The following is a 24,338-nucleotide window of genomic DNA, read 5'->3' as shown; positions in this document are numbered from 1 at the left end:
TGTTACTGTAGTGGCTATCGTAATGCCGCAATCCCTGAAAACCTAACAGTTACCATAATTAAAATTCTTAGAATTGCCAGTTTAAAAAATTAATGATTTAAATGATACATATACCATGCTGAACTGCAAGATCCATGACATCTGCTGGCAAGTGATAAAACAAGGACATACTTACTGTGTATTTTTGCTCTGATGGCCAGAGTAATTTAGTAGTAATGTAACATAATTTTCCATTTCTTTCAGTAAATGTAAATAAATATTCTTATAATAGAAGGAAACATTCCACGTGGGAAAAATTATATATAAAAACAAAGATGAGGTGACTTACCGAACGAAAGCGCTGGCAGGTCGATAGACACACAAACAAACACAAACATACACACAAAATTCAAGCTTTCGCAACAAACTGTTGCCTCATCAGGAAAGAGGGAAGGAGAGGGGAAGACGAAAGGAAGTGGGTTTTAAGGGAGAGGGTAAGGAGTCATTCCAATCCCGGGAGCGGAAAGACTTACCTTAGGGGGAAAAAAGGACAGGTATACAGTCGCACACACGCACATATCCATCCACACATACAGACACAAGCAGACATATTTAAAGACAAAGAGTTTGGGCAGAGATGTCAGTCGAGGCAGAAGTGTAGAGGCAAAGAAGTTGTTGAAAGACAGGTGAGGTATGAGTGGCGGCAACTTGAAATTAGCGGAGATTGAGGCCTGGCGGATGACGAGAAGAGAGGATATACTGAAGGGCAAGTTCCCATCTCCGGAGTTCGGATAGGTTGGTGTTGGTGGGAAGTATCCAGATAACCCGGACGGTGTAACACTGTGCCAAGATGTGCTGGCTGTGCACCAAGGCATGTTTAGCCACAGGGTGATCCTCATTACCAACAAACACTGTCTGCCTGTGTCCATTCATGCGAATGGACAGTTTGTTGCTGGTCATTCCCACATAGAATGCATCACAGTGTAGGCAGGTCAGTTGGTAAATCACGTGGGTGCTTTCACACGTGGCTCTGCCTTTGATCGTGTACACCTTCCGGGTTACAGGACTGGAGTAGGTGGTGGTGGGAGGGTGCATGGGACAGGTTTTGCATCGGGGGCGGTTACAAGGAAAGGAGCCAGAGGGTAGGAAAGGTGGTTTGGGGATTTCATAGGGATGAACTAACAGGTTACGAAGGTTAGGTGGACGGCGGAAAGACACTCTTGGCGGAGTGGGGAGGATTTCATGAAGGATGGATCTCATTTCAGGGCAGGATTTGAGGAAGTCGTATCCCTGCTGGAGAGCCACATTCAGAGTCTGGTCCAGTCCCGGAAAGTATCCTGTCACAAGTGGGGCACTTTTGTGGTTCTTCTGTGGGGGATTCTGGGTTTGAGGGGACGAGGAAGTGGCTCTGGTTATTTGCTTCTGTACCAGGTCAGGAGGGTAGTTGTGGGATGCGAAAGCTGTTTTCAGGTTGTTGGTGTAATGATTCAGGGATTCCGGACTGGAGCAGATTCGTTTGCCACGAAGACCTAGGCTGTAGGGAAGGGACCGTTTGATGTGGAGTGGGTGGCAGCTGTCATAATGGAGGTACTGTTGCTTGTTGGTGGGTTTGATGTGGACGGACGTGTGAAGTTGGCCATTGGACAGGTGGAGGTCAACGTCAAGGAAAGTGGCATGGGATTTTGAGTAGGACCAGGTGAATCTGATGGAACCAAAGGAGTTGAGGTTGGAGAGGAAATTCTGGAGTTCTTCTTCACTGTGAGTCCAGATCATGAAGATGTCATCAATAAATCTGTACCAAACTTTGGGTTGGCAGACTTGGGTAACCAAGAAGGCTTCCTCTAAGCGACCCATGAATAGGTTGGCGTACGAGGGGGCCATCCTGGTACCCATCTACATAGGCAGAGATACCTTCAACCCATTACATGCAGTCTCCCATCCTTCATCAAAGACACCAACCACTTCCTTGAACGCCTGGAATCCTTACCCAATCTGTTACCCCCGGAAACCATCCTTGTAACCATTGATACCACGTCCTTATACACAAATATTCCGCACGTCCAGGGCCTCGCTGCGATGGAGCATTTCCTTTCACGCCGATCACCTGCCACCCTACCTAAAACCTCTTTCCTCATTACCTTAGCCAGCTTCATCCTGACCCACAACTTCTTCACTTTTGAAGGCCAGACATACCAACAATTAAAGGGAACAGCCATGGGTACCAGGATGGCCCCCTCGTACGCCAACCTATTCATGGGTCGCTTAGAGGAAGCCTTCTTGGTTACCCAAGTCTGCCAACCCAAAGTTTGGTACAGATTTATTGATGACATCTTCATGATCTGGACTCACAGTGAAGAAGAACTCCAGAATTTCCTCTCCAACCTCAACTCCTTTGGTTCCATCAGATTCACCTGGTCCTACTCAAAATCCCATGCCACTTTCCTTGACGTTGACCTCCACCTGTCCAATGGCCAACTTCACACGTCCGCCCACATCAAACCCACCAACAAGCAACAGTACCTCCATTATGACAGCTGCCACCCATTCCACATCAAAAGGTCGCTTCCCTACAGCCTAGGTCTTCGTGGCAAACGAATCTGCTCCAGTCCGGAATCCCTGAACCATTACACCAACAACCTGACAACAGGTTTCTTATCCCGCAACTACCCTCCCGACCTGGTACAGAAGCAAATAACCAGAGCCACTTCCTCGTCCCCTCAAACCCAGAATCCCCCACAGAAGAACCACAAAAGTGCCCCACTTGTGACAGGATACTTTCCGGGACTGGACCAGACTCTGAATGTGGCTGTCCAGCAGGGATACGACTTCCTCAAATCCTGCCCTGAAATGAGATCCATCCTTCATGAAATCCTCGCCACTCCGCCAAGAGTGTCTTTCTGCCGTCCACCTAACCTTCGTAACCTGTTAGTTCATCCCTATGAAATCTACAAACCACCTTCCCTACCCTCTGGCTCCTTTCCTTGTAACCGCCCCCGATGCAAAACCTGTCCCATGCACCCTCCCACCACCACCTACTCCAGTCCTGTAACCCGGAAGGTGTACACGATCAAAGGCAGAGCCACGTGTGAAAGCACCCACGTGATTTACCAACTGACCTGCCTACACTGTGACGCATTCTATGTGGGAATGACCAGCAACAAACTGTCCATTCGCATGAATGGACACAGGCAGACAGTGTTTGTTGGTAATGAGGATCACCCTGTGGCTAAACATGCCTTGGTGCACAGCCAGCACATCTTGGCACAGTGTTACACCGTCCGGGTTATCTGGATACTTCCCACCAACACCAACCTATCCGAACTCCGGAGATGGGAACTTGCCCTTCAGTATATCCTCTCTTCTCGTCATCCGCCAGGCCTCAATCTCCGCTAATTTCAAGTTGCCGCCACTCATAACTCACCTGTCTTTCAACAACTTCTTTGCCTCTACACTTCTGCCTCGACTGACATCTCTGCCCAAACTCTTTGTCTTTAAATATGTCTGCTTGTGTCTGTATGTGTGGATGGATATGTGCGTGTGTGCGACTGTATACCTGTCCTTTTTTCCCCCTAAGGTAAGTCTTTCTGCTCCCGGGATTGGAATGACTCCTTACCCTCTCCCTTAAAACCCACTTCCTTTCGTCTTCCCCTCTCCTTCCCTCTTTCCTGATGAGGCAACAGTTTGTTGCGAAAGCTTGAATTTTGTGTGTATGTTTGTGTTTGTTTGTGTGTCTATCGACCTGCCAGCGCTTTCGTTCGGTAAGTCACCTCATCTTTGTTTTTATATATAAATAAATATTCTTGATTTTGTTCCTTCCTTCTCACTGTGGTTTATATCTTTTCATGGGAATAGGTAAAAGAGAGAGAAATATTTAATTTAAGAAATAATATGCTTTGCATGAATAAGAGTTACAAATGCAATGGTACTATGTGGTTAACAATTTAACACAGATCAGTATATGTATGCAGTCTTTTTGGACTACTCAGTCACTATTGTTTTAGATTTTTGTTCTATTGATGATTATACTTCTTCAACAAATCAGGCTCTGGTAGCTCTTGAGCATTGTCTTTGTTTGAAGTCTCATTGAGTGTAAAATACTACTGTGACTTCGATGTGAAAGATAGTAATGAATATTCAACCAAGCTTTGTGAAAATAGATCTGTTGGTCCAACACATTAGCAATAAAATATTTAAATGACATGACATGATAAACATTTAGTTGCTTTGCCTTCAAACAATTTGAGCACAATTTCCTGTTATATCCATCTCTAACGAATAAATTCATCAACCAGTTCAGTACTGTGATATCAAAGGGTTAGCTACCATAACCGGCAGACACCATTACTTGAGAATGAAAGAATTATTATTTCATAAAAGTGAAAAACACAGGATTTGGCAGCATTACCTCTTTCTACATTAACAGCAAAAACAGAAATAAGTTACAGGAGGAGGAAGTGTCTGCTTCCTTAAAAAATCAGTTGTTTCTTTATGAAAAATTAATGTAGCTTTTCCATAGACATCAGTTCTACCTTTCATGTACATAGTCTCTGAATTTTCATTAATACTTGTTAATTAAACATTTACATTATATACTAGGTGTAATTCACTCATGCTCATAAATTAAGGATAATCACAGAACGTGGTGCCACACAATGTGGCACTACTCAAAACTGGCACTAATAGTATAGGCACATAGGGAACACACATGGCCGGCCGGGATGGCTGAGTGGTTCTAGGTGCTACAGTCTGGAAACATGTGACCGCTACAGTTGCAGGTTCAAATCCTGCGTCAGGCATGGATGTGTGTGATGTCCTTAGGTTAGTTAGGTTTAAGTAGTTCTAAGTTCTAGCGAACTGATGACCTTAGAAGTTACATCCCGTAGTGCTCAGAGCCATTTGGAACACACATTACACAGATCTGTGAGTCCACGGTATTGGTGATAAGTTGAGAAAACCATCCCAAAGCACACATGCTACAAAACGCCACTGTCGCCTGCACATGTACCCCGACATCAATATGGGATATGATCACCATGCACACGTACACAGGCCGCACAACGGGTTGGCATACTCTAGGTCAAGTGGTCGAGCAGCTGCTGGGGTATAGTCTCCAATTCTTGCATCAGTGCCTGTCAGAGCCCTTGAAGTGTCTTAGGGGTTTGAAGACGTGCAGCGATACGTCGACCCAGAGCATCCCAGATGTGCTCAATGCGTTTTAGGTCTGGAGAACAGGCAGGCCACTCCATTCGCCTGATACCTTCTGTTTCAAGTTACTCCTCCACAATGGCAGCTCGGTGGGGCCATGCATTATCATCCATCAGGAGGAAGGTGGGACCCACTGCACCCCTGAAAAGGCAGACATACTGGTGCAAAATGATGTTCCGATACACCTGACCTGTTACAGTTCCTCAGTCATAGACATGCAGGGGTGTACGTGTACCAATCATAATCCCACCCCACACTGTCAAACCACAACCTCCATACAGGTCCCATTCAAGGACATTAAGGGGTTGGTATCTGGTTCCTGATTCACACCAGATGAAAACCCAGTGAGAATCACTGTACAGACTATACCTGGACTTGTCCGTGAACATAACCTGGGACCACTGTTCCAATGACCATTTTCTTGACACCAGACTTTACACGCTCTCCTGTGACCGGGGGCCAGTGGGATGCACCTTGCAGGTCTCCAGGTGAATAAGCGAATAAATCATGTCTGTTCAATCATCTGTAGACTGTGTGTCTGGAGACAACTAACTGTTCCAGTGGCTGCGGTAAGGTTCTGAGCAAGGCTACCTGCAGTTATCCATGGACATCTGTGGGCACTGATGGTGTGATATTGGTCTTCTTGTGGTGTTGTACACTGTGGACATCCTGTACTGTAGCGCCTGGACACATTTCCTGTCTGCTGGAATCGTTGCCATAATCTTGAGATCACACATTGTGGCACACGGAGGGCCCATGCTACGACATGCTGTGTTTGACCAGCCTCCAGTTGCCCTAGTATTCTACCCCTCATAACATGATCAATATGTGTTCTTTAAGCCATTTTCAACATACAGTCACTATTAGCATGTCTGAAAACGTCTGAACACTTACTTACTGCACCTTTCTCTGAGATGCACCAACACACCTCTGCGTATGTGGACTGCTGCCAGCACCACAGTGCGATGACTGCAGGATAAATGCACCGCATGGTCATATCCTGAGGTGATTTAAACCCACAAACTGCCCACCAGAGAATTATTTCACAATGTATCAGCATTATACTCAATTTATGAGCATGAGTGTATAACAATTGTTAATAGGTTGATAATTCTTCACCTTTTTCAGGTACATTGTAGATTCCTAATATTGAAATGTATTACTTTGGGTTTGACTGCATTACATTATTACAATGCCCCCCCCCCCCCCCTCCTGCAGAATTCCTCACTTAAATTTATAGTTAGGAAAGTGATTGTCTCAAGAATATAAATACACAGAGCAAGTAAAATATTTAATGCCTTGAAAATTGGTATGGTAACTGTGTGAAGTGTTACCTTTCCCATTATCTTTAAGGTTCTTTTCTGTATCAATAAAGTATTTGTGTTTGACTAGCTGCAGAAAGGTGTGTTACAAAATGTAACTGGATGCACTATAGCAAATTAAACTGATATGCAGTAATTAAGTCACAGCGATGATGGAGTACTCATAAGGCATAACAAAAGCCACACTTTCTTTAAGTAGGTTATCTTTGCCCAAAATCCATAGTACTGAGCTGTCTATCCACAGTCTAAGAAATTTTATTTCATGTACCTATTCTTTTACTTCATTATGAAGAGATATTGGCTCTGTGTGGCTTCCATTGTTCCATGAGGGCTGCTTTACTCTTGATGGGCAGTAGTTTAATGTTATATAGCAAGTACACTGCTGTCACTTATGTCACTTCTGATAAGCTCCAGTGAGGTGTTCTGGAAGAACAGATTTGTATCATCAGAAAACAAGACAGGAACTGTGGATGGTAAGTTTTTGGGTAGTTCATTGATGTATAGGAAAAAAGATGAGAGGCTCTAGGGCCCTGTCAGATAGTGCGTGTTACTAATGCTTCCTCTGAACAAATTTACCTTACTTCTTTTGTCGTGAGTTCAACCAGCTGCTTCCTGTTGGAGAGATATGAGCAGAACCACTCATGCAGACACCTTCTGGCTTATGTAACAGCAATGAGTGATCTACAAATGAAATGCTTTTATGAGATGTATAATGAACCAAGAGGAATAGTGTTTCTCATTATACAAACTTAAATTATAGTATGCAAAAGTGAAAGCCACTTCACTTATTGATTTGTTTCTCCTAAAGCCAAATGGATTTTCAGGTAATAAGTAGTTGCTTTCAAGAAATGTGATTGAATGTATGTAGATGACTTTTTCAAGTATTTTAGAGCAGCTTTATATGACGGTAATATGCAGATAATCGTTAATGTCATGGGCACTATCTTGGCCATCTTGAAAGCTTTAGGGGAAATGCCATCTATAGATGAAGTTGTTGATAATGTCACATAGTGATTCAGAAATTTAGAGGTCAACCGTTTTTATTATGAAGATGAATAATCCATCTGTGCCGAAAGCATAGAACTCTTTCATTAGCCTGATAATTTTCAGAACCTCATGTTTGGATACAGGTAAAAAAAAAATGATTTTGTGAATGCTGTGCCTTTTATACTCAATGTTTTAGAAGGGAATGGGCACCCAGATGATAGGCTGTTAGCAAAGCTCATGAATTGTAGAGTAATGTATTCCATATTTCTGTTGTATCTACAGCAGGATTACCACGATAGCATATGTATTCCTGTTGTGTCTGATTGGTACTCCTTTTCAGTGTTTCAATGTTCCACATGACCTTATATTGATTGGTGTATTCACTTATGTACTTGTTACTGTGCAGTTGAATAACCCTATAAATTACTTTTCTTAGGATTGTCTGTTACAGCTTAAAGCAGTTGTGGAAATTTGAAATGATAATTCTTTGCTCATATGGTACCCTCTTAGTATTACATGACATTCTTATGCCTTTTGTTACCCACCCATGTTTTAATCTTCCACTTTGGTATTTTAAACAATGGAAAATTCAGGATGAAATTGTGACAGTATTATGAAAAAGATACTTTGCTGCTTGCCTTATAGTGGGGATGTTGAGATGCAGACAGACACAACAAAAAAGACTGCTAAAGAAGTGAGCTATCAGCCAAAATGCCTTCCTCTAAATAGACAACACAAGCACACATTCACACAAGTGTGACTCACACACACATGATGACTGTCTGGCCGCACACACATGATGACTGTTTCTGGCTGCTGAGGCTGGAGTGCAGGCAACTGCGCTGCATATGATGGGAGAAGCTATCTGGAGCAGGGAAGGGGAGGAATAGCAGATTAGGAGCGGCAAATGGTAAAGTGTTGTTTGTGGGAGTATACAGGGATGTGGTGGAGACAGGGTGTGGCAGCTAGGTATGACCAGGAGGTTACACAAGGTGGTGTGGTAGGGCAGGAAGAAGAGAATAAAATAACTGTGAGTGTGATGGGGAAATAGAAAGCTGTGTAGTGCTGGAGTGGGAGGAGGGAACAGGAAAGGTAGGTGAAGGACAGTGACTAATGAAGGTTGAGGCCAGGGGGGTTACAAGAACATAGGATATATTGCAGGGAGAGTTCCCACCTGTGCAGTTCAGAAAATCTGGTGTTGATAGGAAGGATCCAGATGGTGCAGGCTGTGAAGCAGTCACTGAATTGATGAACATTGTGTTGGGCAGCATGCTCAGCAGCTGGGTGATCCAGCTGTCCTTGGCCACAGTTTGCCAGTGGTCACTCACATGAACAGACAGCTTTTTGGCCAAGGTGTCCATGTAGAATGCAGCACAGTGGTTGCTGCTTAGCTTGTTGGCCACATGAGAGGTTTCACAGGTAACCCTGCCTTCAATGGGATGGAAGATGCTTGCACTGGACTGGAGTAGGTGGTGGTGGGAGGGTAAGTGGGATAGACCTGCATGACCTTCATGCAAGACCTGTCCCATACATCCTCTGACCACATTTTGCAGAAGCCTCTCCAGGGACCTAAAGATTGTTACACTTGCAAGCCAATACATATCCTCACTGGCTGTGTTTGTGGTTAGTAAAACAAGAGAATTTAGGAACTGTAGAATTCACAAATACAACACTACAAGTAAAAACTAATGTCCAAGTATTCCATATAGACTATGCCTACATATACTGGATTCACAATGGAGTTTTATAATCTGGTGCAGCAGTCTATAACAGTTTGCCAAGATATGTCAGACTGAAACCTGAAAATCAACATAGTAGATGAATCAGTACATTTATTTTCCATTGACAGCAGAATAGACATTGCCTTTTATATGTAATTACACACATATAGAATTACAGATGTACTGTACTTAATTAAAAACATACAGTATTATAGATATGTAATCATACAATACACATTGAAAAACAGAGTATCAACATAAATTACAAGCCCCTCCTTGTACAATGTATCATTACATTTGGATTCAGTTATGTAAATTTTACTTTATTCTAATGTTAGTATTGTATGGGTTTTGCAAGCTTACAGACATGTAATAGCATTCTGTGTTAAGTTACTTAAAGTATTTTTTTAATATCAGACAAAATAAGCATCTGTATAGGTTAAAAGGAGGAGCACTGGCTTTTTTAATGTAACTGTTTTTGTCCTAATATACAAATGAACATGTTAAGTACTGTAAGTGTAATTCCTTAACTGTCAGTGTGAGTCAATTTACACTCATCATGTGAGGGTCACTCCAAAAGAAATGCAAAATATTTTTTTAAACATCCAATTTATTTTCCATGTCTTTGATATTTTTAACATTCTGGAACTAAGGGTTATATACTGGCATGGTAGAAGTAAGGAGCAGCACATTTGAGTTACTATTTAGCAGCCTTCACAGCATCTTTGAATCTTGTCCTGCTTCTCCTAGTCCCACTCAGGTTGCCAGTTCAGTCACTATTATGCATTTGTCAGCCAAAATTATATTGTGAACATGCTACACATTCTCAGGAATCTGTGCATTGCTTGGTCTGCTATCATGCAGGAGATCTTGAATATTCGCCAGATAATCTGCTTGTCAAGTGACTAATAGTACTGGAGTAAACAGTGTCATCAATGGAAAGTTGTGCAGTCTCTTGTGAATGTTTGTCACTGTCTTGTTTTTACAACACAAACAAACATAAAATGCAGCAACTACCTTAATGGAAAGCTATGATAACATGACTTGGAAAATATGTTGAATTAAATTTGAGTACAGGTGGGAAGAATTTTTCTATGACCTCTGTGAGTAGCAAGGATGCAGACCAAAATTTTAAGAATGTAGGAGAAGACAGATTGCTACTTACTGCATTCTGGCCCTAGCTGCTGGAGTTGGTAGTGATGTGTGCTTGCTTGTGTGTATGAATGTTGTGTGTTTCTCTTTTTCTGATAAAAGCAGTAAGCTTTTGCTTGTTAATGTATATACTGATTGTATCCACAGTCCTGCAGGCTGTCATTCATTATGGAATTTATGGAACTTTATATGTGAATGAACTAAAAAAGAAGACAAGTATTTTACTTAAACATTACTTATATCTTTTTAATGTTTATGATTTTTTAGGCATTGAAGGAACTAATAGAGGGTGGAGTCACTTTATCATCTTGCACAAAGGATGAGCTTACAGATATTCTCCACATGGCTGTGTGGTACCATCAAGATGAGGTAATTTGGTAGAAATAAGTGTTATAGATCATAAAGTTTAGTTCATAGTAAGAGTTAGAAATGTGTAGTAATTATATTTGGAACAACAGTGTCTGCTTTATAATGGATATAACATGAACAATTGGAAAAGGGCTGATTAGCCACATTTTGGTGAAGTCTGACACATTGTGAAGGCTGCACTGCATCCAAATATCAGTGTGTATAAAAGTGTGTATGGTATGTACATAATTTTGAAACAAGGAAGTACAGACGTTAGGGAACTAAGACTTTCAAAATACAGTCAACATAAATATATTGATGATGAAGTTAAAAGCTGTACTATGCCAACTAATGATGGGTGAAAAACGACATGTACCAAATCTTTGCATAAATAACAACAATGTAGGAAAAGATAGATAGCTGCTTTCCATAAAGAAGACACATCAAGTTGCTGACAGTCAAGATTAAAAGACACAAAGAGTGTCTTTTAATCGTGCCTGTCTGCAACTTCACGTGTTTTCTTTTCAGTAATGGGCATTTCCGTGTTAGGCCCTCTGTTGTTCTTGGTGTGCATAAACGATTTGCCAAACCATCTGACAGTTGCAGAAATGGTGATGTTCGCTGATGACACTAGCATTTTTATTAAAGGATACACTGAGGATGATCTACAGCAGAGTGTCTCTAGGACAAAAATGAGACAGTTAAATGGTTTAGTGATAATGCTTTGATTATAAATAAGTATAAAATGGTATTGATGAATTTCAGTAATATTAAAAGTAAAGCTAGAAGAAGAGTAAAAGCTGAGTTAGGGAACTATGTTATTGCACAAGCGCCATACACAAAATTCCTCGGTATATTGGTGGATGAGCACTTGAGATGGGAAAAGCATCTGGATGTTTTGAGTAAAAAATTAAGTACTTGCTGCTATGTGCTAAGAATGCTTCGGGAATGCTGCAACACTGAATCATTGCTGTGTGCCTATTATGCTTACATGAACAGTTTACTTAGTTATGATGTGATCTTCTGGGGAGATACAGGTAAAGCAAACAACCTTTCAACTTCAAAAAAGGGCTATTAGAATAATGGAAGGGATTCCCTGCAGAGTGTCATGCAGAGAAATATTTAAAGAATTTAAAATAGTGACTCTTCCTAGCTTATACATCTATGAATGTGTATGCTTTCTGAAAACTCACCAGGAATTTTCTACATTAAATAATGAGGTTCATAACCATGAAACAAGGAACAGGGATGATTTCCACACAGATACCCACAAAGGAGCACTCTACCAAAAAACTGAGGAACCGCAGTTGACGAAATCCCCAAGACTTTACTTATCAGTCATGGTTCAGCTTGTTTACTTTTTACACGACAGTCTAAATCTTCAGAAAGTATGAGCAACATGGATACCAAAAGAATTGTCAGTGCAGTATAAGGCACAAAGGATGGACATCTCTTGTAAACATTTGGTCCTTCATCACTGCGAGAGAGCTGGATTCTTAGAGAAAATCGTAACTGTAGATGAAATGTCGGTGCATCATCAGGGGTGCCAGAAGTTAAGAAATTTAAACATCGACCATCAGCTGGTGAGTTAATGCTAACACTGTTCTGGGACATGGAAGGTGTGGTAGCTGTTCATTTCATTCCAAGAGACAAAACAGTGAACAGTGAGAACTATTGTGATATATTGTGAACTGAACTGAAACCTGCATTCAGATCCAAACACTGCAGAAAACTGTGGAAAAGTGTCATCCTGCAGCAAGATAACATTTGGCCATATTTTGCAGGACAGATGACCAAAAGAATAAATGAGTTGGAATTTGTTTGCTGAAAAACATGCCATAAAGGCCAGACCTGGACCCAAGCAATTTCCATATGTTTAGACCATTGAAGGATGCACTCAGGGGATGAAGATTTGCAACTAATGCAGAAGTCATTGATACAGTGGTAAATTTATTACAGGTGCAACTAAAAAACTTTTTTTCCAATGGACTTTCCAATGGAATCAAAAAAACTTGTGAAATTATGAAAAAATTTGTTGAAGTACATTATGTAGACGTTATGTAGGAAAATAATTTATGTTTCAGTTTTCCATCATTAGACTAAATATTCCTTTTCTCAATAGTCCCTTTACTTTTTGACTTCCCCTTGCAGTACAGAGGGAAAGAAATCAATACAGTTTTCCTCATTAGCCAACTCCCCCATCATCTATCTGATTTATGTGTCATAGTAAACTTTCCAGGGAACAACATTATAAAATATTACAGAGGGATTGAAAGGACTATAGCACACTTTCCTGCTTTCCCCCTGAGTTTCCACTGTCTAACAGCATTTTAAAAAACATTTTGAACTGCAAGAAGAAGTTTATTCTTCAGCATGGGATTGCTATAATGTTTCACTGACTTTGATATTGGGCAAGTTTTTGACATTGTTTACTTTTCTTATTCTCTTTGACAAGTGCACTTTAGGCTGTAAGTTAGATTTGTTGTGTGTGTTATGCAAGCAATTTTTATGTATTTAAATGAATTTAATGCCAACAGTATAGGGAAAGACAGATTGCTATTTACTGTAAAGAAGACACATTAAACAGCAGACAGGCACACTTAAAAGATACTTACATAGAGCTTTCAGCCACAGCCTTCATCAATAAAAGAGAGACACATACCATTCACACACACAAGCAAGTACACCTCATGCACACATGACTGGCAATCCAAGCATCTCAGGCTGGGATGCAGTTATCACGTGATATGCAAGCAGTAATCTGGAGGGGACAGGGAAGGGGAAGGAATAGCAGTGTATGGGTGGGGAGAGAGATGAATGCGTCTGGTGGAGTGTGCAAGGAGTAGAATGCCAACGGACCTTTACCGCATTAACATTGTGGTACAGGTACTTGATGTAAGTATTGTTATTTTTTACATTGCTGACATATTTTTTCAGACATTTTAAATGTTGAATTAACATTGTGACATTTGACAGACATTACAGATGTGGAAAATAATTGATCCAGGGATGGTGGTCACTATAATGTTTGACTGACTTTGATATCAGTTTTTGAGACAAGTTTTTGATGTTGGGATTTAATTGTTTACTCTTGCCAACAAGTCTTCTGTAAGTTTGAAGTTAGATTAGCATGTTTGTTTTATAATACTGAATGCGGCTCATATTACAATGCTTGGATATCAGTGAGACAGGATGTGCTGGAACTAGCAAAACACTCAGTGAGTGAGTTCAGTCTCACTTATGCCTGCCTGCCTGCTTGTCTTGTCATACTTGACAACACTTTAGATGTGGAATATAATTAAACTGAGATTTTGTTGTGACTTGACCAGAAATCAAACTTTGCACATATGCAAGTGCTGCTTTATTTAATTTTTGGGTAAATGATTTGGGATATGGAGCAAAAAGTTCAGAGCATTTGGATACTCTCAAGTATCCTGTAAAGTACCTTGAAATACTGCAAGTTACACCATTTACATAGTTTTTCGTTGAATGTGACACAGAAAAATAAAGTAAAATATATATTTCAGAGCGTTTTGGTACTACTAAGCACAGCCAAAAATACTGCAAGTTATATCATTTGTGTAATTATTTGGATAATTTCTGTTGAACATTGATAAAAAAGAGGGCGAAAAAGAAGAAGAAGAACAAATAAATCTGATAAGTCCCCAATTTATGCAGCTCAGATGAAATGTAATTTTTTTTAATATGGTGCAGATACTTTTGAGCAAGATTGAGATGGATGCATTATGACTGGACTTTTTAAGGGTCTGTAAAGTACTAAGCAGTGGTTGGCTGCTTCATTTTAATGGAATGCTGTGAATGACTTGAGAAGGTGTGAGGGGGATATGGTGGGCATGCAGCAAGGGGAACTAAAAGTGGGAGGGAGAAATGAGGCAGGGCCAGTTCCACCATGTGTAGGTCGATTAGGGCAATAACCCGGGAAATGCTGAGACACCCTCCTCTCTAATGCCACATAAACTACTGACAAGAAACTATGTTCAATACATGTGAACTTTCTTGCTTACATGTGTGTGTATGTGCAGCTAATTATGATATGAAGGATATGAGATCAGAATCTGTTTCTTGATGTTCCTTAATGACTATCTTGCTCATAAAGCCTTGTGTTTCACAGTAAAAAATGATGTTCATATGTGCTGGATGTGATTATTTTCAATAATATAATTTGCACATTATTTCCACTTGTTTTTCATCAGCTCTTTTATTTTCTTCATTTTCCACTAATTAAACTTCCACAGGAGATAAACAGTAACCAGGTTTTTCAGACAATACCAATTGAATTTACAGGCCAGCAGCTCACACCATAATGTGTCAAACAACTGACTCCTCCATTACTTACAGACTCCATACTACTTGTTACATACAAGTCAACAACAAAAATACATGAAGATGCAGTTCAGTCTTTTACATCCCAAGAGTCTCGTACAATTAACTGCTTCTTGTCAACTTTTTTTCAGAATAAATCATACAAATAAGAAAAATGACTATAATTTTAAATTATAATTATGATTTAAAATTAAATTGGAAATGAATCTTGCATTATTCTTATACAGGGTATGTCAGTTCTATTAAAAAAAAAAAAAGAAAAAATAAATAAAAAAGGAGATTAATTTTGGTTTTTTAGATAGCAGAAATAATTTACCTTGGACTGTGTCATAAATTCAAGGTGAGTATCATATTTTATGATACAAGAGAGAGAAAAATGGGAGCACTGATCAGTTTCATTACAGTGTGACATCACATACATGAATAGAGTGGACCAGAATGCCTGTAGCAAACACTACAATGTTTGAGGATGAATATTTATGCATTTTTTAGCTCCTGGTACAATTTTCGTGGGTTCAACATTATAGCATGAACATACGACTTTATAACAAAATCTGGATTACTGTTTAATTTTAACTCATTGTGGAGCTGTCTCTTTTATTCCTGGTTTAATTCACTTACATTAACTGCTTACTTTCTTTTACGAAGCCCTGGGAGAAACAATCCATTGAATGCATTTAAGAAACAATTTAAGTGCTTGTCGTAGTTCCTGGTGTTTGAACTGCAGTGTTTTACAGGCCAGCTTACAACACTTAGTTTACTGCAGAAAAAAATCCACATTATTATGCTGAAATTCTTTTTTATATACGTTTTCTGGAGACTTTAATGTATCTGCTTGTGGCAGCTCAACAAACAAAACAGAATTATATGGAGTATGTAGGTCTACACAGTACTTTTTGGATTTTCAAATTCATAGATTGTAATAATATTGTTAATGCAGGTAACTAACCTACTGTTCTCTAGCACCTTCACAAAACTTTAATGTGAAACCTAATTTCTGAGTTAGGTCATGTTGTTTCATGGATTAACTGTTTTCAACTAAAACACTTAAATTGATGTCTGTTGTGATTACAAACTATTTCTTACTTTATTTGTGAAGTTTTTTCTAGGAAATATTAAAATTAAGCTAAGAACACCTTTGTTACAGCACTCCAGAAATTCTATAGATTGATATAATCACTGTCTTCAGATTACTTAAATCTGTAGGGCAACTCTTGAATACACTCTTTTCATTTAAATAATTAAAAATTTATCATACTTTATAACTTATCAAATAATCTAAAAGAAAGCAGGAGCCTCCATGAGATTTATTTCTTGTACAGCTTCTTCACTACACAGGCCATCTGGATACCCCCTTCCAGCACAAGTTTCTCAGAACTGTGCAGATGGGAATTGTCTCTCCAACACATCCTGTGCTATCTCTGTCCACCTGACCTATACCTTCACTAACCTGTACCCACTGCCTCACCTTGCCTTTTCCTTTCTCTCTTCTGTCCGCACCATTCCTTCTCCATCCAGATTATGGAATGAGTTCTCCTACCACATTTCCTCTCTGCCCAAACACCATGTGGACACTCTTCTTCCCCCACTCTCTCGTTTTTCTACCTCTCACCCTTCTCTATCTCCTCCCTTTCTCCCTCTTTACTTTCAACATGCTCGTGTACTCTCCCTTCCCCCTTTGCCCCCCCCCCTCTCAGTCCCACTCCCCACTCCCTCTTTCTACATCTCTTTTTGTTATGTTCTGTATACTCTTTTCATCTTGTTGTGCAGGCACAACATCATCTATTTAAAGATTTGACTCTTTCCCTCTACCCCCTCCTTGCATCTTATCTGACCCTGTCTTCACCTCTGTCAGCTCAGGCAACTGCTTTCAATAGTTGAGTATCAATAATTAGTCTTCCCCTGGCCTTGGGAGTATACATTTGGGGGGTGTCTGTGTGGTTGTGTGTGTGAATTTGTGTACTGTTTCTAGAGAAAGAGTTACTTCTCAAAAGACAGTGTGAATGCTGTTTTCTGTGTTATGTGTTACTGTGCTCTTTGCATCAATGTGCTATAGGTGAGTGGTTGCCTTTCCCTCATGTTACATTTTGCTGCATACAGAAAATTCCAATATTGTCAAAATTATATTTGGAGAGAGTGAAATTAGAATCAGTTTCCCATTTCAAATATCTCAGCAGCACAACTTCCAAAGACAACACTGTTAATCAGGAAATACTCAGCTGGACACAGAAAGCATCCAGTTTTTACATTCAAATCAGAAAACCTTCTATGTGACCATGAAAAACCACAAAAACAACCATATACCTCACTACTTTGTGCCAATTGCCATTATGGTTTAGAGACATACAACCTATGGAGAAAGACTTCATTGAACTCAAGTGACAGGAATGAGAATTGCATTAAAGTATGAACCAAACTACTAAGAGCAACAAAATCATAAATGAGGTGAATAGGAATGTAGCCAGCATCGAAGGCCCTCTTATTAGTTTAATAAAGGAACACAAACTGCATTGATGTGGGTTCTGTATGAGAATGGACAAGAAAAGGTGAGACATATAATATTTTGAAATAAATGTCCAACACAAAAGACTGTGCAGAAGGCTGAGAAAATGCGGGATAGACACAGTGCAATCACGCATGGACAAGAGGGAATTCCAGTGGAAAGATGTCCAGAAACAGAAGAGCTATAAAGACAGGATGAGATGGCAAGCACTTGTACACCACACTGCGGAAACTCCAGATGAGAAGTGATGATGATGATGGTGATAATGTGGGGGATATAAATTGCAGAGGTAGATTTAGGCTCAAATACAGTAAGCAGGCTCAGGTGGTTGTAGGCTGTAATAGTTATGCAGAAGTGAAGAGATTTTCATGGGATGGACTAGCATGGAGAGCTGCATCAAACCAGTCTTCAGAATTACAGCCTCAGAACATCAACATAAAGCTTTTTCCTGATATTATGCCAACAATAATGAGATACTCACTTGCATCCCTGTATTTTGTGTGTCAAGTTTCTTTGAGTTTCTAATGATGTTCTGTAGTGCCTAATTCATCTGTAGAAATAATTTTAAGGTTGTTCAGTTTAACATAATGATAACAAAGGTTTATCTTTCATATTTAACAAGCTCCTCACATTATGATGAGAAACTACAAATCTGTTACATTTGTTACCCTTTCTGATGCCAAGCTGCCATTTTTAGGCTCCTCTAGTGATTTTTGCAGCTATATCGTGAGTAGTTCAGTAGGTCTCCCTTTCAAAGACATGAACTCTAACACAAAAAGGCCACGGAAAATACTGGAAATCACAAGAATTTGACAAACAGTGCTCTGATTATAATGAATGCTTCTGGAAGACTGTGTTTGTTGTGCAGTGGTTGGTAATAGGAGCCTCTGAACCTGGAACCCAAAAGTCCTAATAATTATTGTGTCTAATGAGATAGACTTTTGATTTAATTGATAATGTATTAATGTCTGTATCTTTTGTCTGTTTCTGTGGGCAACTTTGTAATTTCCTTTGTCACTAGAATAATGGAATCTAGGTTGTGTAATAGGAAGGCATTGGAAATCTACATGAATATTATATTTACGTCTTTTATTGGGGTAATGCATTTCAAAGTTCATATGAAATGAGTACGGTTATTTACTGTGAGAGAAATTAATAAATAAATCTGCTGGCAGTTGCTGCACAAATGTTGACAGGAGTGTGTCACATAAATTCTGGAAAACCTGAATTTGACGAACCCTTAAGGATAGGTGGCAACTATCCCAAGAAACCCCGGATATGAAACATACCACTCCAATAGAGACAATAAAGACATGATTACACTAATTATCATGCATGTGAAGCCACTTAAGCACTCTTCTCACACTCTGTACAATAACAGTGATTTGTAGAATATGGTTGTAAATATGGAAAATTCCAGGTAAATGTAAAGTCTTCTCTAAAGTCTTCTGTTTACTGTTTTATGTGATATCCACATTGTTCAGATACATTAGTAGATTTAGATGCTCTGATATAGGAGATTATCTCATAATATGGCAAGTTAAGAACATTTGCAAGAAATTGTGCAACTTTTGTCTGGAGGTGAGGGCAGTGGCAGGTCATTCTTAGTGTCAAAACCTGGCTGAACTGAGTGTTTTGATCAACTTATCAATGTCTCAATTCTATTTTTTCTCTGCTTGTTATCATGGCACCAAACAGTTTCATGTGCTCAATTTTTTTAATGGACTATAAAAATTAAGGAAAGACTACTACCTCTGATGACTGTTAATTAATTTTGAAATAATTAAATGTACCTCTCCTTGCTTCCTGCATTCATATTTAGAACTATTGTTTCTGAAAATCTCACACTTACATTAATCCAACAAATACTGCACATACATGACACTTAATCCAAGCGAAACATTCATCTGTTGAGCTGAAAACCGAGCAAATGCCTTAATGTCTTGAGCAAATACAAGATACAAAGAAATTAAGGTTGCCACAGGTTTCCTAGACAGAATTAGATCTGAGACAAAAATTTTGTGGAGAAAGGAACAAAGATGGTTGCAGTGTGTGAGAATGAAAGAGTTATGGGCAATGGTCTGAAATAACATGATCCATAGATTTCTGGAACAAGAAATGGAATAAAAGTTCAATGAGCTGATCAAGCAAACTGTAATCAACATGAGGCCAAGTTCAGAGGAACAGTGTCACAGCCCTTCAAGATCAGAACTGGAACCAGGCAGCAAGATGGACTGCTCTGTATGCTCTTTAGTTGTGTTATTGATAAGGTGATCAGACAATGATTGTGAAAAATGAGAGGAGGGATAAATTTAGTATTTTAAAATAAATCTGTGGTTTGTCCTACAAACAACAAAATTTTCATAAAACAGGTACGGCTGTCAACATATGACTAGAGTATAATGCAAACCTTTGACAGTATTTTGTTTCTTGTATTTGGTAACTTAACACTGACATACAAGGGGAAACATATGTTAACACAGATTTTCAAGTGCATGTTATTTTTTAATAATGCATGTGATCCCATTATTTTGTTCATCATGTACTATGTATCTAACTTTACACTAAGAATTATTTCAATTTTAATTTTTGTTGTTTTTACAGTATTTTACATAAAAACTAAAAAGGAAGATCAGGTGTGAAATATATTTCTAAGTCACGTGTTTATGCTATTTCATTAATGTATACTTTATGTTCCCTCCTTTTTATAGTTAGTCACAAGATTGATTGCTGCTGGAGCAGATGTCAATAGCAAAGAAAGAGGGGAAGCTGAAAAGTCAACATTACAAGGGCACACAGCTCGATGTTTGGTATGCTCAGACACTTATAACTCATAATTAATTTTGTTGAGGTTAGTATTAAATGTTAATAGTGTAATTTCTTCACAGGAAAGCAGTGTATTGTCATATAGAGGAGAAGGTTGGATTGATACAGAATTTTCTGGCAATTCCCCACTGTTCAAATCTCTTGAGTCAGAGAAGGTAAAGTAATTCCTTTTTATTTATAGCAATAAATGAATGTTTACTCATTACCATGTCAGGCAAGCAAAAAAAGTAATTTAATTAGTTATATCTCCCAGTGGTCATTGACGTGATATATATATAAAAAAAAAGATGAATGAGTGTGTCAACTTCCATAATTCATTTTTGTGTATGGGAGCTGTCTATCATTATTCAATGAGTATCTTTAGCTGGGGTTATATGTGCCTGTAATTGAACCCAATTGACAATTTGTTGTTTTTTTCTAACTAGCCTCTCTCTCTCTCTCTCTCTCTCTCTCTCTCTCTCTCTCTCTCTCTCTCTCCCCCCCCCCCCCCCCCCCCTTTTTTTGTCCTACTAGGTCGAAAATTATGACTTAGTGAAATTATTTTGGGTAGCAAAATTCGCAAATATCTTCTGTGATTTTTGTTTGCTACATATTTTGTCATACCTTGTCAACAAATAAGAGTAAAAAGATTAGAATATTCATGAATTTAAGTTAAACCGATACATAAAGCACAACACAGCAAGACCAGAGTTTCCTTTACAACAATGAAATGGTGAAAAAGTTTTACAACTCTCCTTAGAGATCACTGTTGTTTTTTTATCACATACATTAACCTATGTGGTGGTTTTATAATCCTCATAACTAATATATCCTGTGGTACATTTTCCTTTTCAGCTCCAGTCTCATACACAATGGTGTTTTTATATTCTGCAGTCACTCTCTCCTTTAATTCCACTGTTGAATGAAACCAAGGTTGCTTTTCAACAACTTTTTTCATTAATAACCCTTTCCCTTAATGTTACTGGCATGTAGAAATAGCAAAAATTGGAATGAAACATTTCAAAGAAATCAATATAATTCACTACATTACCACAAAAGCCTTTCCAGTTAATTTCAAACTTCAGTAAATGTAATCACATTCTTCTCTCAACATACAAGTTGCAATTGTTTGCAGAATTTAGATCCTCTTTGCCATACTGATTCTTTACAAATGGTATATTTTGGATAAATTTCTGTTCCCATTGTTGATAACTCTCATGTTGCTGACAAACCAAATACCTCATTTCCATTTTCCTCAGACACAAATTCATGTTTCAAAACAAGAAAACAGCTTATCTCCTCATCAGCATCATCAGCAATCACAGAATCATCAAATTCTACATAATCAGTATATAAAGTAACTCAACTGAGTCACATTTTTGTCTCAATATCAGAGAAGGACTACACTGTAGTGTAGTTTCAGCTCTCTGAGACTGCAGATGTGCGTGCAAGTTGCGTTTGCGTGAGTGTGTATGTGCATGTGTGTATGTGTGTCTACTGCTGACAAAGGCTTAATGGCCGATAGCAATGAGTGTGTGACTCTTTTTATTGTGCCTATCGCGACTCAGCATCTCCGCTATATGGTGAGTAGCAACTTTTCTTCTCTGGTATTGTTACATTCCATTCTGGATTTCACATTTTTGTCTAATTTTTTTATTTTGGCCTGAACATTGTCAATACAAACTTTATCTCAGTTGTTGTCTGCTGTTAATTTTTCATTTTTGTCAGTTGCTGTGTACAGTTAATCTTTAATTTTTGTCTTATTGCTCAGTACTGTCGTTTACCTTATTAAAATTAGCTAATTCTACTCCAATATTAGTTTCTAATTTACTGGGTTTTGCATCATATTCTACAAATCTGCTGCTTCTTGCTTTAAATTTGGCTAATTGTTCAGTACATCATTAACTTCTTAATTACTTTTGAAAAACATTCTCCATTTTCCATTGTAGATTATTCAGCACCCCCCCCCCACTCCCCCCCCCACCCACCCCCCCACCACCACCCCCACCCTCTCCCCAGGATGAAATTCATGTACCACATCTGTCTGCACCTAGAGTCAATCACATAAAGGTTGGACAGTACACTGGCCTCCATTGTTAATTCACCAGTTGGATTCATTCCAGGGCGGGCAAGTGGATGTGATAAGTAATTGATTTATTCTTGCAAACAAATTAGTTAGTCCATTTTTATAAGTCTCTCACTTCCTTTAATGTTTGACGATTGTGTGTACTTCTTCCATGTCAAAATATATTCAACTCCCTTTACCTCTGCTTCTGATTTTGGTTCATTTTTTGTCATGATTGTTCACTCTTTACACATGAAAAAAAATTAGATAACAATAAATACAAACGCTGCAATATTAAAAATTTTATAATGCTTGTCTCAATACCAATTCACATGTCCTAGTTTGTTGTTGCTGCCATCAGTGTTAAGTTTCTAGTCCACTGTTAATTTCATAAAGTTTTCAGTACACAAGAATTCCTTCAGACATGATTTTCTGTTATTATTCCTATAACATTTCATTTAATATTTTATCAAAGCAGACACCCACTATTCTAATCTACCATTTATTGTATCAAGTCAAAAATTATGATTTAGTCAAGACATTTTAGATAACAAACCTCAAAGCCATTGTCTGTGATTTTTTTTGTTGCATACGAGGTGGAATCCATAATTTTCAGGATTGGTGCTGCCATCTGGAAAGTAGGTGTAGCAGATCTTCGCAGCACTAGGTGGTGAGAGCTGCATATCTGATGAGTCAGTGTGCGGAGTGGCATTCAGCTGGGAGGATGTGTTGCATGTCCACAGTGATTTCTGTAATATCTGGGGTGTGGCAATTTTACGATGGATCCACGAACAGAACAGTGCTTATGTATCACATTCTGTGCGAATCTGAGAAAAAGTGCTACGGAGACCCTTGCAATGATTCAACAATTGTTTGGGGGACAGAGCATGAGCTGTCCCAGTGGAAGAGCCTAGGCTCTCCAAGACCCAAAAAAGCAAGACAGGTGAAGAGCAAAGTGAAGAGCAAGATCATTGTTTTCTTTGCTACCAAGCAAATTGAGCACAAGGAATTCATCCCACCCAACCAAACAGTGAATTTCATATAATACTATGACGTTTTGTGATGGATCTGTGAAAATTGCTGGCGACTATGGTCCAAACTTTGGCATCAAGGGAACTGGCTGCTGCATCATAACAATACGCCCTGTCACATGTCCTTCTCACCAGGACCTTTTTGGCAAGAAACAACATGGTGGTTGTACCGCACCAACAGTAGTAGCCAGATTTGGCATCTTGTGACTTCACGCAATTCCCAAAGCTGAAACTCAAGTTGAAAGGCCGTCAGTTCGACACTCTAGAGAGGCTTCGAGAAGCATAAGTGGTGGTGATAATCACCCTCAAAGAACAGGACTTCCAGAAAACGTTTGACCAGTGGCAGAAGCACTGGGACTGGTGTGTACATGTTGATGGGAACTACTTTGAGGGTGATGGTGACCATCAGTCCAATGGTAAGGTTTTCAACAGATGATAACACCAGTCCCACAAATTTTGGGTAGCACCTCGTATTTTGTCTCATTTTGACAGCCAATAAGAGGCAAAGGTCAAAATAACCATGAATTTAGTGATTTTCTACTTATTTTCTGTTTGTTGTCCATTACATCTTGATGTTATTATTGGCAGTGTTTTTTGTCTGAAGGGGTGATATTCCTGCTTGCAAAATTGGTTCCGTGTTTTGTAAATATGTGTGTAAGCCAATAACAGAAATGATACAGACCTTAACTTGACATTCCACATTTTATTAACACTTACAATATTTTTCTTCTCAGACTTTATCCTGCCAGGCAGATTATGTTACAGATGTAATATTATAATACTATTCCAGTGGTTTCAACATTAACTTTTTTCATGAAAGAATTTTGTACAATTCGTTTTTAATTTTCCATTTTCAGTTATTACCAATATTAATAC

General features: G+C 39.0%; 2 protein-coding genes across 2 annotated transcripts in view; both read left to right on the top strand.

Annotated features, from left to right (window-relative positions):
• LOC124596606 (ankyrin repeat domain-containing protein 7-like) overlaps positions 1 to 11,076 on the top strand; it is a 131,417-nt gene extending 120,341 nt beyond the window's left edge. The window contains exons 5-6 of the mRNA XM_047135825.1: positions 10,634 to 10,735; positions 10,909 to 11,076. Coding sequence (XP_046991781.1) covers positions 10,634 to 10,735; positions 10,909 to 11,076 — 270 coding nt within the window. The remainder of the gene's footprint in view (positions 1 to 10,633; positions 10,736 to 10,908) is intronic.
• Positions 11,077 to 13,517: 2,441 nt separating this feature from the next.
• Positions 13,518 to 24,338, top strand: part of LOC124596603 (putative ankyrin repeat protein RF_0381) — a 228,725-nt gene continuing 217,904 nt past the window's right edge. Inside the window, exons 1-3 of the mRNA XM_047135813.1 lie at positions 13,518 to 13,609; positions 20,273 to 20,371; positions 20,450 to 20,542. Coding sequence (XP_046991769.1) covers positions 13,532 to 13,609; positions 20,273 to 20,371; positions 20,450 to 20,542 — 270 coding nt within the window. The 5' untranslated portion in view covers positions 13,518 to 13,531. The remainder of the gene's footprint in view (positions 13,610 to 20,272; positions 20,372 to 20,449; positions 20,543 to 24,338) is intronic.

Source organism: Schistocerca americana, chromosome 1, assembly GCF_021461395.2.
Source record: "Schistocerca americana isolate TAMUIC-IGC-003095 chromosome 1, iqSchAmer2.1, whole genome shotgun sequence".
NCBI classification, from domain to species: Eukaryota; Metazoa; Arthropoda; class Insecta; order Orthoptera; family Acrididae; genus Schistocerca; species Schistocerca americana.
Note: the sequence above shows the minus strand (reverse complement) of the source record. Positions and strands in the feature narration are given on the sequence as shown.